This window comes from Microtus pennsylvanicus, chromosome 4, assembly GCF_037038515.1.
Source record: "Microtus pennsylvanicus isolate mMicPen1 chromosome 4, mMicPen1.hap1, whole genome shotgun sequence".
Classification (NCBI taxonomy): Eukaryota; Metazoa; Chordata; class Mammalia; order Rodentia; family Cricetidae; genus Microtus; species Microtus pennsylvanicus.
This window is the reverse complement of record NC_134582.1, coordinates 79,403,774-79,419,834: the sequence shown is the minus strand read 5'-3', so window position 1 is coordinate 79,419,834 and position 16,061 is coordinate 79,403,774. Positions and strand designations below refer to the sequence as shown.

The following is a 16,061-nucleotide window of genomic DNA, read 5'->3' as shown; positions in this document are numbered from 1 at the left end:
CTTTCTGTGTTAATAGCCCACTGAGTTCAATTAATGCTGTCTTATGGAATGTTAATTGATCTTATTGATCTTGGGCAGGTGATCATAGCTGCAGTGAGTTCATGGTCAATATCAGTCCCCAAACAGCATTCATCCTCATCCTCTGGTTCTTGCCTTCTCTCCACCTCCTCTGCTGCTGCATTCCCTGCCCCTGGAGGGTGCATTCCTTCTGCCTCCTCTGCTGCAGCATTCCCTGGCCCCTGGTGTGTGCGTTCCTTCTGCCTCCTCTGCTGCAGTGGTCCCTGGCCCCGATGTTATAGAAATGTCCCATATAGGGCTGGACATCCAGCAGTCACCTATTCTCAGCACTTTGACTAGTTATGAGTCTGCATGCACGGCTGACTACTGCAGAGAAAAGATTATCTGGCTAAAATTGAGAGCAACACTAATTTATGGTTATAAAAATAAATGTTTAAAAGTCAGTTGGACAACAGTAGCAGATTCCCTCTAGAGCCTGTGACCTCTTGAACCATGAGACTCTTGACCAGTTTACACTACCAGGTATGAATTCTGTCCTGCGGACAGGCCTCAAATCCAACCCAAAAGCGATTGGTTACCCTGATAGCCTTCATGCCATTATTGTACCAGCGAGACTATTTCTCTTCCTTCCTTTGTTCCTTTCTTCTTCTTCTTCTTCTTCTTCTTCTTCTTCTTCTTCTTCTTCTTCTTCTTCTTCTTCTTCTTCTTCTTCTTCTTCTTCTTCTTCTCCTTCTCCTCCTCCTCCTCCTCCTCCTCCTCCTCCTCCTCCTCTTCTTCTTTTTTCTTTGAGTCAGGGTCTCACTAGGCAGCCCTGACTGGCCTTGAGCCTGGTATGTAGGCTACCTCAAACTCACAGAAACCTGCCTACTTCTGCCTCCTGAATGCTTTTTTAAATTACTTTTTAAGTTATGTGTGTGCGCGCACATGTGTGGAGGTTACCTGCAGAGGCCAGACGTATAAGCTCCAGATACATAGGAGCTGGAGTTACAAGAGGATGGGAACTGTCAGATGTGGGTGCTGAGAGCTGAACTCAGGTCTCCTGCGAGAGCAGCATGTGCTGCCTGATAATGGTGGCTCACACCTTTAATCCCAGCACTTGGGAGGCAAAGGCAGGCGGATCTCTGTGAGTTCCAGGCCAGCCTGGTCTATGAAGTGAGTTCCACGACAGGGTCCAAAGCTACACAGAGAAACCCTATCTCAAAAAAACAAAACAAAAACCCACAAAACAAACAAATGGATTTATTTATTTGTTCTGTATACAGTGTTCTGCCTGCATGTATTCCTGCATACCAGAAGAGGGCACCAGATCTTATTGTAGATGGTCATGAGCCACCATGTAATTGCTGGAAATTGAATTTAGGTCCTCTGGAAGAGCAGCCAGTGCACTTAAACTCTGAGCCATCTCTCCAGCATCTACAAAAAAGGTTTTAAACAGCAGCGTGGTGGTGACACACATCTTTAATCCCAGCACTCAGGAGGCAGAGGAAGGTGGATCTCTGTGAGTTTGAAGCCAGCCTGGTCTACAGAGTGAGTTCCAGAACAGCCAAGGCTACACTGAGAAACACTATCTTGAAAAACAAAAAAAACAAAACAAAACTTAAACAGCATTATTTAGCTGGGCAGTAGTGGTGTACGCCTTTAATGCCAGCACTTGCGAGGCAGAGACAGATGGATCTCTGGTCTACAGAGCGAGTTCCAGGACAGGCTACAGAGAAACCCTGTCTTGAAAAACCATTGGGAAAAGAACCATTATTTATTTGCATGTGTGCACGTTCATGTGTGTGCATTCACTCGTGTGTGTGTGTGTGTGTGTGTGTGTTTTCATATGTACCCTCTGTCTACTCCTTTGAAGCAGGGTCTCTCACTGATCTGAGGTTCCCATCAATAGTGATTTTTGGTTGTCACCGCGCAACTCTCCAGCTCTCTCTTGATCACTTTTGGTTGTCACCGCACAAGTTTTCACTGCTCTCTTGATTCCTTTCTGCCACTGTGATAATATACTCAGAAAACTACTACCATTGTGGTTTCAGTCATGACTCCATTGCTTTTGAGCCTCTGCCCATGAGATAGAACATCACCATCATGGCAGAGAGTGTGTGGCAAAGGTCACTTCATGGTGGGCAGGGGGCAGAGGGACAGAGAGGAGCATTCTGGTCAGGACAAGACACCCATTCGCATTATTTACCTTTTCTGTCCAGACCAGTCTAGTGCTCACCGTGAGGTCCCGTCTGATTTGAACTCATGGCTGTCCTGCTTCAGGCTTCTGAGCACTAGGGTTCCCAGTGTGCACCACTCTGCCTGACTTCTTGGTTGATTTTTATGTATTGGGCCATCTTTGAATTCCAGGAGCAGCCCCCACCTGTTTCTGGTGTATAATCCTTTTGTTGTTCTGCTAAACTTGGTTAAATGGGGTTTTTGTGGAGGATTTTTTTTGTGTTGATTTTATTTATTATTTTTGTGTTTTGAGACAAGATCTCACTACATAGTCTTAGTTGGCCTAGAACTTATTATATAAACCAAGCTGGCCTTGAACTCATACAGATCTGCCTTCCTGAGTGCCAGGATTAAAGGCATATGCCACTATGCCCAGCTCGCGTTGATTTTAATAAGGGATATTGGTCTAGGGTTTTATTTTCTAATTTAAAATGATTTTATTTCTTATTGAATTCACTAGTTGATTGAAACAAGGCCTTACTAGGTAGCTCTGATTGGCCTTAAATTCACAGGGATCTGCCTGCCTCTGCTTCCCAAGTGCTGGAGTTAAAGATGTGTAACACCATGCTGGGCTCAAGAGTTTTATTATTTTGTTGTTATGTATTTGGTTACTGAACACATGAGTGAGTTAAGCAGGGAACTTTCTCTACTCTTCAATATCTTCAGATGTTTGAGGCAAAGGCTGGGGGTGCAGTTCAGTGTTGGTGGGTAGTTTGAATGTAATTGTCACCTTCCACACATACACACACAGTAAGCTCATAGGAAGTGGTACTATTAGGAGGTGTGGCCTTATTAAAGTAGGTGTGCCCTTGTTGGAGGAAGTGTGTCACTATGGGGGCGTGTAATTTCCAGCAATTACATGTGACTCACAACCATCTATAATGAGATCTGGTGCCCTCTTCTGGTATGCAGGCATACATGCAAGCAGAACACTTTGAGGTGTCCTATGCTCAAGTTACACCTAGTTCAGATCACTTCCTGTTGTCTGTGGGATCAAGATGTAGTTCCTTCTCCACTTCCAGCTTCTTCTCCAGCACCATGTCTGCCTGCCACCACCATATCACACCACGATGATTATGTACTAAATTCTGAAACTGTTAGCCACCCAATTAAAAGTTTTCCTTTATAAGGGTTGCTGTTACTCTTCACAGTAATAGAAACCCTAAGAGAGTTTGACACTTGCATGGTTTGTCCAAGGCCCTGAATTTGGTTCACAGTATCACCAAAATAAGAACTAGTAGGCATTTAAGTGAGATGGCTGAGCCTAAAGTGCCAGCTACCCAAAAGTCTAAGTAGGAGGATTGTTTGATTGTGGGAGGTCCAAACCAGCTAACATATCAAGATTCTGTCATCCCCACCAAAAGAAAAGATTTATTTATTTATTTACTTACTTATTTTTAGTTTCTCAAGACATGGCTTTTCTCTGTAGTCTTGCTGTCCTGGAACTTGCTCTATAGACCAGACAAGCCTTTAACTCACAGAGATCCACCTGTCTCTGCCTCCCAAGTGCTGGCATTAAAGGCGTGCGCCACCACTCCCCTGCTTCTCCTCCACCCAAAAAAAAATATTTTAAATCTTTTTAAAATTAAATTTTAAAAGATTTCATCTTTTCTCTCAAAAGATATATACAAATGAGGTTGGCATAGAAGTATGTAGCTATAATCGCACCAGGAACAAAGGCAGTGTGGGAACAAACTGAAGACCAGCCTGGACCACATGGTGTGACCTTGTCTTAAAATCAAAACAAGGAAAATGTGCAAATGGCCAGCAGTCACATGAAGCGAAACCCGGCATCATTAGTCATTACAGAAAATGCAAATCAAAACCCCAATTAGATCCCACTTCACACTCTTCCGATAGCACATATTTTGTTTTTTAAGGGAAAAGTGTTAACAAGGACACCAAAAGCTTGGATCCACTACAGGCTGTAGAATGTAAAAATGTAGCTGATGTCTCTTCAAAACGTTAAAAATAGAATTACCAGATGACCCAGCAACTTCAGTCCTGGGCAAATCTGCACAAGAATCGAAACAACTATTCCAAACAAAGTTAAATCCAAATATCCGCAGGAGGGCTATTAATGATAGGCAAGAGTGAGCCAGGCATCATGGCATGCACCCGTGCAGCCGGCATGCCGAGGTCTGAGTTTAAAGGATCAGGAGTTTGAAGATAGACTGGTTTATCACAATAAAGACCCCTGTGTCAGAGAAGAAGAAAACAAAACACAACAAAGTAATTCAAATATGAAAATCAGTTAAGATTCCATTAACTGATTAACGGGTGAAAACAGTGACCCCACCATACAGTACAATACTGTTCAGTTGTAAAAGCTATGACATATGCATCAATATAGTTGAACTTTGAAAACATTTTGTTAAGTAAAAGAAGCAATGCACAAAGCCAGCATATTGCATTATTCCACTTATATCAAGTATCCAGGATAGGCAGATTCACAGAGACAGAGTGTCAGTTAATGTTTCCTGATGACTAAGAAAGCAGGAAATGGTGAGTAACTTGTAAAAAAAAAAGGCTTACATTCGGGATGACCAGACAGTAGGATTTTTTACCCCCTTCAAGACAGGGTTTCTCTGTAGCTTTGGGACCTGACTAGCTCTTGTAGACCAGGCTGGCCTTGAACTCATTGAGATCCACCAGCCTCTGCCTCCCAAGTGCTGGGATTAAAGGTGTGCGCCACCACCGCCTGGCTGGCTTTCTTATACAGCTCAGGGCTAACCACGACGTGCTGGGCCCTCCTTATCAATTAACTACAGAGACAGTTTCCACTGGCTATACCCACAGGCCAATCTGATCTGGGCTGTCCCTGAGAGCTGAGACTCCCTTTTCAAGCAACTCAAGGTTGTGTCAAATTGACAATGGAAACTAAGTAGGTCAGTAGAGACAGCTGGATATCAGTTTGCCGAATGTCACTGAATAGTAGAGCATAAAATAGGCAAAATGGCTGGGAACCTGAGGCTGTCGTCTCACCTTGGTCTCCTGAGAGCCTCACACAGTACAGTGCCTGGGGGCTGTGACAGAGCAACAGACACCATCAAGGCATCAGCAAAGTTGGAGATTCTTCTCGCAGCCCAAACCTAGAGAATGGCTGTGGAGTGCAGAGAGCAGATAAGGCAGCGTCAAGTGTCGTCCTCCCCATTGCACTGAGCCCAACCTTGCTCATCTGACACAAACAACTCGTGGGCCCAGGTCTTTCTAAGCTGGAGCAGAACTTCCTGGTGCTTTATTGATATTCCCATTATTATTATTATTATTATTATTTTGGTTTTTCAAGACAGGGTTTTGCTGTAGCTTTGAAGCCTATCCTAGAACTAGCTCTGGTAGACCAGACTGACCTCAAACTCACAGAGATCCTTCTGCCTCTGCCTCACGAGTGCTGGAATTAAAGGCATGTGCCACCACCGCCTGGCTTCCCTTATATTATTGTTATTATTTTGGTTTTTTTGAGACAGGGTTTCTCTGTGTAGCTCTGGCTGTCCTAGACCTAACTTTATAGACCAGGCTGGCCTCAAACTCAGCGATCTGCCTACCTCTGCCTCCTCAGTGCTGGGATTAAAGGCGTGTGTCACCCCTGCCTGGGCTATTTTTTTATTAATAGATTTTATTTATTATTTTTAGATATATGATTATTTGCTCACAAGTATGTATGTGCACCACATGTGTGACTGGTGCCCACGGAGACTAGAAGAGGGTACTGAATCACCTGGCAGTGGAATTCCAGATGATTGTGAGCCACTATGCAGGTGCCAGGAACAAAATTCAAGTTCTCTGCAAGAGCAACAAGTGCTTTTAACCATTGCTTAGCTCCCGGATCCCAGGACCAGTCTGCGTTCATCAGGAAGTCACCACCGTCACGGTCCCTCTGTTGCCATGGATGCTGGTTCAGGACTATGGATGCCAGGACCAGTCTGCGTTCATTAGGAATGGTCACCACCGTCACGGTCCCTCTGTTGCCATGGATACTGGTTCAGGACTATGGATGCCAGGACCAGTCTGCGTTCATTAGGAATGGTCACCACCGTCACGGTCCCTCTGTTTGCCGTGGATGCTGGCTCAAGACTATGTTTTCCTGCTCACTTCTACAAAAAGATTTCATTACATAGATGGCAACGTTAACATCTATTTCATGGGTTAGAAAAGCTTCTAAAAGATACTGATGCACTAAGGGAATGTGGAGAAAAGGCAGGCACAGCTGCAAAGTTCTCCAAAGCATTATGGTCTGGTAAGAAATGCATGACACCCAACCATGTTGGTATCATAAATGAAAATGTTCTACAAAAGTCTATGTCTGTAAATATAAAGGAGCTACAGGTATTCTTGGGGATCCCTCGGACAGAGGATTTTTATGCCCTACCTTGTCCGAGTCCCCATTCTCCATATAACTTGATAAAGACTCTCCTGCGGGGTTGAGACAACAGGCTCAAGGGCTTTCCTTTCTTGTAGAGCAGGCTGAACAGCTGATGCCCATTACTCCTGTTCCCATTACGTTAAAAGTCACCTGAAGCTTAGAGCCGGCAGCTATAGCAGAAACAACCTGAGCAAATGTTTCCAGTAGATTTTGGTCTCAGGGGCTGGAGAGATGGCTCAGAGGTTAAGAGCACTGGATGCTCTTTCCAGAGGTCCTGAGTTCAATTCCCAGCAACCACATGGTGGCTCACAACCATCTGTACTGAGATCTGGTGCCATGTTCTTACGTGCGGGCATACATCGAGGCAGAATGTTGTATAAATAAATAAATCTTTAAAAAAAATAAAATAAAAAAAAATAAAAGATTTTGGTCTCAGGCATGGATAGAGCAAACGCTAGAACAGCAAATTCCTGCCTGTAAGTGAAGGATTGCAAAGGTGGATCCATCATCTGCCCTACCTCGGTCACCATAGAAACAGCTTCTGCAACTGAGGTGTTGTAATGAAGGCCTTTTGACAATGCCTCTCCCTGGTGTGGCACAGAGCCAACCCCTGCAAAGGTGGCATGTGTAGTGACAGCAGCATGGTGTGGTATCTGCCCGCCCACTCACCAATGCCACTTCAGATGCCTTCCGATTTAAGCATTGTCACAGACTTGCGTGACAGGTATAATATCAGTGTACTTATAGGCGAAGGTGAGCAAACCGAGGCTTAGAGGAATTGGCTACCTGGCTGTAGTCACACTGTCAAGCAATGATGACATCTGTGTGTGGGTGTGGGTGGGGTTAAGACAGAGTATCTCCACATAGCCCTGTTTGTCCTGGAACTCATCGTGTAGATCAGGCTGGCTTCAGACTCACAGAGATCCTCCCGCCTCTGCCTCCAGAGTCCTGGGATTAAAGGTGTGCGCCACCACACCTGACTGACATCAATATTTGTACTCAGATCTTCTTGAAGATCATGAGATAGATTTTGTGACCTCCGTAAAGCAGAACTCAGCCTCCAAGCCTTATTTGTTCTATCAATCCTGATAGCCTTCTCAGAAGCCTAAGGATCTTCAACATACAGCCAATTAAAACTATTGCTGACATGGTGTCTTAGTTAGGGTTTCTAGTTCTGTGAAGAGATACCATGACCATGGCACCTCTTACAAAGAAAAACATTTAATTGGGGCTGTCTTACAGTTCAGAGGTTTAGTCCATTATCACCATGGAGTGCAGGCAGACTCAGTGCTGGAGAAGGAGCTGAACGGTCTACATCTTGGTCTGCAGGTAGCAGGGAAAAGAACGACTTGCACTCCTGAGACCTCAAAGCCCACCCCCATGGTGTCACACTTCCTCCAGCCACACCTCCTAATGGTGCCATTCTCCTCGAGTCTATGTGGAGCACAGTTATTCACAACAACACACGTTTCACCATGTGTTGTATTCAACAGTCAAAGTGCTGTGTTCTCACCTAATACAAAATATCATATGTTCTAGCTACTCAAAAAATGAGGACTTATCTTAGGATTTCCATGTCTATATGGGACAGAATTTGTTCTTCATCAGGAACCAAATAGTAAGATTGGAGAGGTGGGCTCAGCATTTAAGAACATGTGTTATTGTGCCAGGCATGGTAGTGAACACCTTTAATCCCAGCACTTGGGAGCCAGAGGCAGATGGCTGGCTCTCAGTAAGTTCAAGGCCAGCCTGGTCTACAAAGTAAGTTCCCAGACTGCCCCACAGATAAACCCTGTCTTGATAAACAAAATAAAAATAAAAAAGAACATGCATTGCTCTTGCAGAGGATCTAGCTTCAATTCTCAGCACCCACGTGGTGACTCGTAACCGCCCATCACTCCAGAGAATCCGATGCCCTCTTCTGATCTCCCAAGCACCAGGCATGAATATGCTGCACATGCGTTCATGCAGGCAAAACACCCGCACAGATAAAATAAATAAGTAAAAAATCGATAGCACAAGATTAAGACATAAACATTAAAACAGGAGGCTGGAGAGATGGCTCTGCAGTTAAGAGTACTAGCTGCTCTTCCAGAGGACCTTGGTTTGATTCCCAGCACCCCAGTATGGGCACATAGCCTTCTGCGATTGAACTGCAGTGTGTGTGATATCCTCTTCTGGTCTCTGAGGGCACCGGGTATGAAAGTGGTGCGGCACACACATGCAGGCAGAACACCCATACACACAAAACTGACTAACTAAGCAAAGTTGCAAGGCATTGGCAAACCTTGTTACTAGACAAACAAATACAAACGAAATTCACAAGACTTGGTATGGCATAGGCAGGACTGGAACCAAGGATGTAATGACACCTGCGTCTCTCTCTCTCCACCCCCCCCACAAATAGTTCTAGAGAGTTGATGAAATCCATTTAATTTCCTATTTATCTGTGTGTTTTTGGAGGATAATAGCTATGCACCATTTACCTTTGATGACGTCTGTCCTCAAAGCAAACACTAATTATTTCTTGATTTCTTGGATGAGTTCCTAATATCTATAGAATAACATGGTTAACAAATGTATGTTGGTTACGTTCTCATTGCTGTGATAAAATACCATGCCCAAGGCAACACACAGAAGGAAGAAGTGTATTTGACTTGTGGTTCCTGGGGGACAAGAGTCCATCATGGAAGGGAAGTGTAATCCCAAGCAGCAGGCCAGAGGGCATCAGATCACCTGAAACCAGAGTTACAGAGTTCATGAGTTGTCTGATGTAGGTGCTGGGAACCAAACACTGGTCCTCTGCAAGAGCAGCAAGGCTCTTAACTACTGAGCCAGCTCTTCAGCCCTTCTACCTTACTTTTTTTGGGACAGGCTGATGGGGCTATGTCCCAGATTTGAGACAATTTGGCTAGGCTGGTTGGTCAATGAGTTCCAGGGATCTGCCTGTCTCTGCCTTTCAGTGCTAGTATTACAGGCCAACACTGTGGGGCCTGTACTCTTCCTTCCTTCCTTCCTTCCTTCCTTCCTTCCTTCCTTCCTTTCTTCCATCCTTCCTTCCTTCCTCTCTCTCTCTCTCTCTTCCTCCCTCCCTCCTTCCCTTCCTTTTCCCTCCCTCCATATCTCCTTTCTTTCTTTCTTTCTTTCTTTCTTTCTTTCTTTCTTTCTTTCTTTTTTTTCCTTCTTCTTCCCCCTCCTCCTTTTTCTGGCAAGGTTTCTCTGTGTAGCCCTGAATGTCCTGGAACTCACTCTGTAGATCATACTGGCTGCAAACTCACAGATATAACTGCCTCTGCCTCCCAAGTGCTGGGAATAAGTGCTGGCAAGGCCTCCCCCACATTCTGGCCTTCATCCCTGCTAATCTTCCTTTTCCTTTCAGCTTTAGGTTCTACATATGACAGAAAATATAGGATACTTTGTGAAAATGGCTTCCTTCACTTCTCCCTGCAGACAACTTAAGTGCATTCTTCTTTACAGCTGAATAAAATTCCATTTTACACATATAAACAGATTTTTTCAGCCTGGTCTACAGAGCTAGTACCAGGACAGGCTCCAAAGCCACAGAGAAACCCTGTCTCGAAAACCAAAAAAAAAACCAAAACAAAACAGATTTTTTTTTTTTTGAGACAGTGTTTCTCTGTGTAGCCCTGACTGTTCTGAAACTTGCTCTGTAGACCAGGTTGGCCCAGAACTCAGGGATCCACCTGCCTCTGCCAACCAAGTACTGGGATTAAAAGTGTTAACCACCATGCCCAGCTATATACAGAATTTGCTTTATTCACTCATCTATCCACCAATAGATAAATATTGAAATGAATTGATATTGGTATATAGATGAATGGCTGATTCATAATTTATTGTGCATCAGTAAATATGGGAATATGGGCATTTCTTCTTTTTTTTTCTTTTTTTTGGTTTTTCGAGACAGGGTTTCTCTGTAGCTTTGGAGCCTGTTCTGGAACTAGCTCTTGTAGACGAGGCTGGCCTTGAACTCACAGAGATCTGCCTGTCTCTGCTAGGATTAAAGGTGTGCACCACCACTGCCCAGAGAATATGGGCATTTCTATAGTAAGCTAACTTGGATTCTTGCAGATATATACCAGAACTAGTGTGGCTGGATTATGTAATACTTCTAGTTTTAATTTTGAGCGGAATCTTTCAACGGATTTCCATAGTGAATGATTAATAATTTATGTTCCCATCAGCTGGATTTCACTTCTCCCTAGAGTGATTACTGTTTTAAATTGCATGTGTGGTCCACATATTTTTTTATTGGACAGTATATTACTCTAGAAGGCTCTAAAGGTTAGAAAAAATGGAAGCAGAGGTTGGGTATTGTTCGTTTAGTTGTTATTTATTTATTTATTAATTATGTATATAGTGCTGGCATCAGATCTCATTATAGATGGTTGTGAGCCACCATGTAGTTGCTGGGAATTGAACTCGGACCTCTGTAAGAACAGTCAGTGCTCTTAACCTCTGAACCATCCTCTCCAGTCCATGGTTATTGTTGTTTTAATACAGGATCTCATTTCTCATTATGTAGCCAGGTTGGCCTTGAATTCGAGATCCTTCTGCCTTAGCCTCTCAAGTGCTGGAGTTATGAGAGTGTGTCTGTTTGGCCCTGGAGGCATAATGGGGATGTAAATTAATCACATTCAACAAAAAGTAACCCGGAGTTCCAGGTAGGTTGCTCCAGGATGTCTGTCATTTGCAAAGGTGTCAAATATACTTACAGTCAAGTCTCCGGGACCTAGTCCAAGTATCTATCTTTGGTCTGTCAAAGGGATGAAGGGCGAGTGGCCTAGGCCCTGCGGTTGAGGCCAAAGCTCCCACCCGAGGGTCTGGGAGGACCATTAGCCCGGTCACAAGTACTCCTAGCAAGTGACCCCGCAACCTCCCCAGTTTTCCCTGCTAACGCAGCCAGATTTAGAAGAGGATTAATCATCAAACCTTTTTATTTAATCGGAGCAATAGTTTCGTGAGAAATCTTCAAGAATATCCGAAATGGTTGGAAACCGTTTAAGAAGCAGCCAGACTGCGGGACTTTTCGGAGATACTGGAGATACATTGGGACCCTTTGGTCTCTGACATCTTTTCAGCGATCTCAGATCTTTGCTAGATTCACTACCTCGGCAGTTTCCGGAATCATTCGGCATAGCCTCGAGAATGTCGCCCCCTGGCGGCAGGATTGGGAAGGGGCATGGGAGCCAGCGCGCGCAGACGCAGTTGAGTACCGGCGGCGGTTCGGACCGGAAGTGGTTGCACCTGAGATCACTTCCGGCGGGTGACGGTGCGGACGGGTCAGGAGCGTAGAGGCGGCGGCAAAATGGCGGCGCCTGAGGAGCAGGATCTAACTCAGGAGCAGACCGAGAAGCTGCTGCAGTTTCAGGTAGCAGCGAGTTCTCGGTGCAGCAAAGGCCGCCGCGGGATGGGGAGTGGGGCCCTAGAGGAGCGCACAATCACCCTCAGGTTGGGGTTGGGCCCATTTTCAGAGCGGGCGGCCCCCTCCCCCCAGACGCCAACTGCCCGGATTTTCCCGGCCCCCGAGCTCTGTCAGTACCCAACCTTCCAGCCACCGCTGCCAGTCAGGCTCGCCCGCTGTGGGTCAGCTGCCGTAGTTTCCCTTAGCGGCGCGGGTCCGCAGCCCTTGCCAGCCTGGCTCACCCGCCAGACCCTCTCCGCCCATCGAGATCCTAAATCCCCAGCGCAGAGTCGGCGTCGGCTCTCGGGTCTGGACCGCCGACCATCGTCCGGTGCTATTCACAGACGTTTGCCAAGGGTCTCTTGGTTACTAGATCTTGTGTTGAGGGCTGTGATAGGGAAGGAAGCTCCTACACACAGACCTGGCACCTGCCCTAGAATGTGGGAGGACGCCACATGCGGAAAACACGGCAACATTGAGTCTCATCGATGGCTGCTGACTGGATTTGTTACCTTCGGCTTTCTCCTGAACTGCTGACTATGCTTGAGGAGGGTGGCAACTTGCAGGACTCGGCTTCCAATTAGTGGATGTTATTTTTTTTTTTTTTTTAAAAAGGCACTAAACCCTTAACCGAGGTGGAGGGTCTGGTCGAAGGAGACCACCGTAGTGGTAACCATGGCACTATTGGCCAGTTGCCTGAGTTCTTAAACAGACTTCAGAATGTCTGTTCCCTCGAGGCTGTTTTGGAAGTAAACTGGAGTGTATGGATGTTACAAGGTATTAAAAGGACTCTGTAAACAGTAAAATGCGCCTGAACAGTTGCTATTAATCAACATTTAACTTCAGGTAGAACTGAAGTTTATAGAACTTGTTTCCTAATAGGATATGTGCCAAAAATTTATTTTGAGCAGTTTTTTTTTTTAAATGAAAAATCTTAGTGCCAGACACGGCTAGTTAGAATACTACCCCCTAAATATGATGCTGTGGGACTTTAGCTAACACTTAGCATGTCACCTTGTCTAACACCCAGCATACGGTGTTCGTGCTGTGGCAGTCCCTGTCTCATAGCATGGGTATGGATTGTAAGAAGTAACACCAGGATGTGGCCTGAGACTAATCTCTTCGGACAGGAGGTGGGAACAGGAGGATTCCGAGTTTGAGGCCAGCCATTTCCCAAACAAAAGGAAACAGCATGCCTAGGCCACACAGCTAATAAATGGTGGTGTCACAGAAGCACGGGCTTTCTGAGCCTTTCGTGGGCTTTTGAAGTCTCTGCTGTACAGCCTGCATTAGAGTGTGCTGTGGGCTCTAACTGCTGTGATGTTTTATCTTGTGTGTGGGTGTGGGTGTAAAGCAATGTGTTGGGTGTGTATAAATGGTAAAATACTATCATAGGCATCGTTGACATTTGACTGGAGCTTATAATAGAGAGATTGATGACAGTAGATTAAAGAATGAAGAACCAGCTTTCACTCCTTTCAGGTTTTTATAAAAACTCGGGCAGATTACACTTCACACCTCTTAGGAGTAAGCCCCACGTGAAATGGGATGTGAGTTATACAGTATGTGTGTGAATATATGGCAGTGTTTGTGAGATAAAATGCGTAAGGAACTCCTGGTCTTCAGTGGACATCGTCAGAAGAGAGGTGGCTAGCAGGTTAATAATATTGTTGTAAGATTAAGTTTATGTCAAGGTTTATGAAGTTGAATTTATTCAGAAAATGAATTTTGTATTTTGTGTATTTCCATAAGCAAGCCTGGATCAGATTTATCATTTTAAATGCTCTTAACTATTGCTTGACATTTGTACATGTCAGACACAGCCTTAAACTTCTTCAGAGGACTGTAAGGGGTTAACTCCTGCTCTTTTATTACTGAAGAAAATAGATGTGAGAGGCCAGGTAATTTTCACAAATAATGCCTTGCATATGTTAAAAAATTCTCATTCATAAGTATCATGTTTGTATCCTATTCTTGCAGTCAAGATACATAGCATGAATAATGGGAGTTCCCAGAAAGCTCTCTGAGCTATGTCTGTGTCTGTCTGTCTATCTGTCTGTGTCTTTGTTATTGGAGTTTAGGGAAGAGTTAACTTATTGGTGTTGAAGGAAAGATTTGTTTCCTACTGTGCCATTACCTACTATTAACCGTTATGTTTAATCCACACAGAGCATAGATACAAATGGTGGTGTGTCTGTCGTATCTGGTAGAGACAGATTTGTTGATTACTTGCTCAAGACTGAAGTCGTTAGTGGAACTCTGGTGGGTCTAGCTCTCGACTGACAGGGTGAGCTCTTAGCACAGTGCCTTGCAGCATTGAATAGAATTCCAGCAGCTAGTGGGCAGGAGAACGTTCACAGCTGAGGAAATGGGCTGCTCATGTGGATTTGGGAAAGCGTGGCTGTGTCTGTTGTAATACATAGACTCCAGAATGAAAGGTAAACTAGAGCCATTTTGGAGACCCATCAATACTGTGCTCAGTTCTGCAAACAGGGAGAGTAACAGCACAGATTTGGGTTTGCTTCTCTAGCAATATAGGTCATGTGCTTAGAGTCTCCACAGGCATCAGAGTAGAACAGGTTGGCACTGCTGACAGCTAGTTCTCAGCATTTGCTCACATTTCACTTATTACAGTTGTGCCAGGCATGGTGGTTCACACCTGTAATCCCAGTGCCAGCACTTGAGAAGTTAAGAGGATTGCTATAGGCTGGGCAGTGGTGGCACACACTTTAGTCCCAGCACCGAGAGGCAGAGGCACTTGGATCTCTGAGTTGAAGGCCAGCCTGGTCTACAGAGCGAGTTCTAGTAAGTCAGGGATACACAGAGAAACCCTATCTTGAACACCCCCTCCCCTCCCCCCCAAAAAAAGAGGATTGCTGTAGGTTCAGGGCCAGCCTGGGCTACGTAGTGAGTTTCAGGTTATCCTACAGGTGAGATCTTAAAAAGCCTAAATAAATGAATTAGTAAAAATAAAACATTTCAGGAAATCTGAGATTTCTTATGTTTGGTTTTGTGTGTGTATGACATATGATCGGATTAGAATTTTCTTTTTTTTTTTAAAGGTTTATTTATTATATATACAATGTTCTGTCTGTATATATGCCTGCAGGCCAGAAGAGGGCACCAGATCTCATTGTAGATTGTACATGGTTGTGAGCCACCATGTGGTTGCTGGGAATTGAACTCAGGACCTCTGGAAGAGCAGCCAGTGCTCTTAACCTTTGAGCCATCTCTCCAGCCCCGGATTAGAATTTTCTATGGCTATTTTATCATATTTCTCAGTCCCTTTGATCTTTTTTAAGTTTTGTATGTGTGTATAATTCTCATGGCTCTGGTTTATTTTGGAGGCAGCTGAGTAAATACTGTGGGCATCTGTTTTGAGTTATTTATATTGGAAAATAATAGGTGTATAAACTTAAAGAGCAAATGCAGGTATGTTGAAAATAACTTTTATTGAAGTCAGTGTCCCCAAATTTCCAAATGTGCAGACTTCTCCAGTGCTTTAGTTTACTGCCTCTGGGCTGGTGTTTTAGCACTGAGGCAGGAATGGCCTGGTCAGAAGGAAAGGTGGAGATGTACCATTTCCTATAGGAGGAAGTGATCCCTTTCTGTTTGCACAGGAATGTAACATTTCTCCCTTTTTTGTTTAATTAAAGAACTCGTCATGTTTTATTTATTTAAATTGTGTGAGTGTGGAGCTACACATACATGACACACAACGTGGAAGTCTAAAGACAGTTTGGGAGAGGCAGTTTGAACCTTTTGCCATCTGTGTTCCAAGAATTGACCCCAGGTCATCAGGCTTGTCAGACAATGCGTTTACTCACGGAGCCATCTCTTTAGTCCTGTTTGTTTCTCAGAGAGGGTTTCTCTGGGTATCCTATGTAGCCCAGGCTTACCTCAGCTGCCACTTGGGGATAGAGATGACAGGTGACCACCACACCTGGCTGAAAAAAAAAAAAACTAAGTGGATAACAGGATATAACTCACATTCTCTTTAAGTTATTTAGATCAAAGCCTGGACTCTGAGCTGTAGAAACA

At 44.6% G+C, this 16,061-nt stretch overlaps 1 protein-coding gene across 2 annotated transcripts in view; it reads left to right on the top strand.

Moving 5' to 3' along the window:
- Positions 1-11,862: 11,862 nt before the first annotated feature.
- Positions 11,863-16,061, top strand: part of Faf2 (Fas associated factor family member 2) — a 42,108-nt gene continuing 37,909 nt past the window's right edge. For both annotated transcript variants that reach the window (XM_075969578.1, XM_075969577.1), the window contains exon 1: positions 11,863-11,987. In XM_075969578.1, coding sequence (XP_075825693.1) covers positions 11,925-11,987 — 63 coding nt within the window. In that variant the 5' untranslated portion in view covers positions 11,863-11,924. The remainder of the gene's footprint in view (positions 11,988-16,061) is intronic.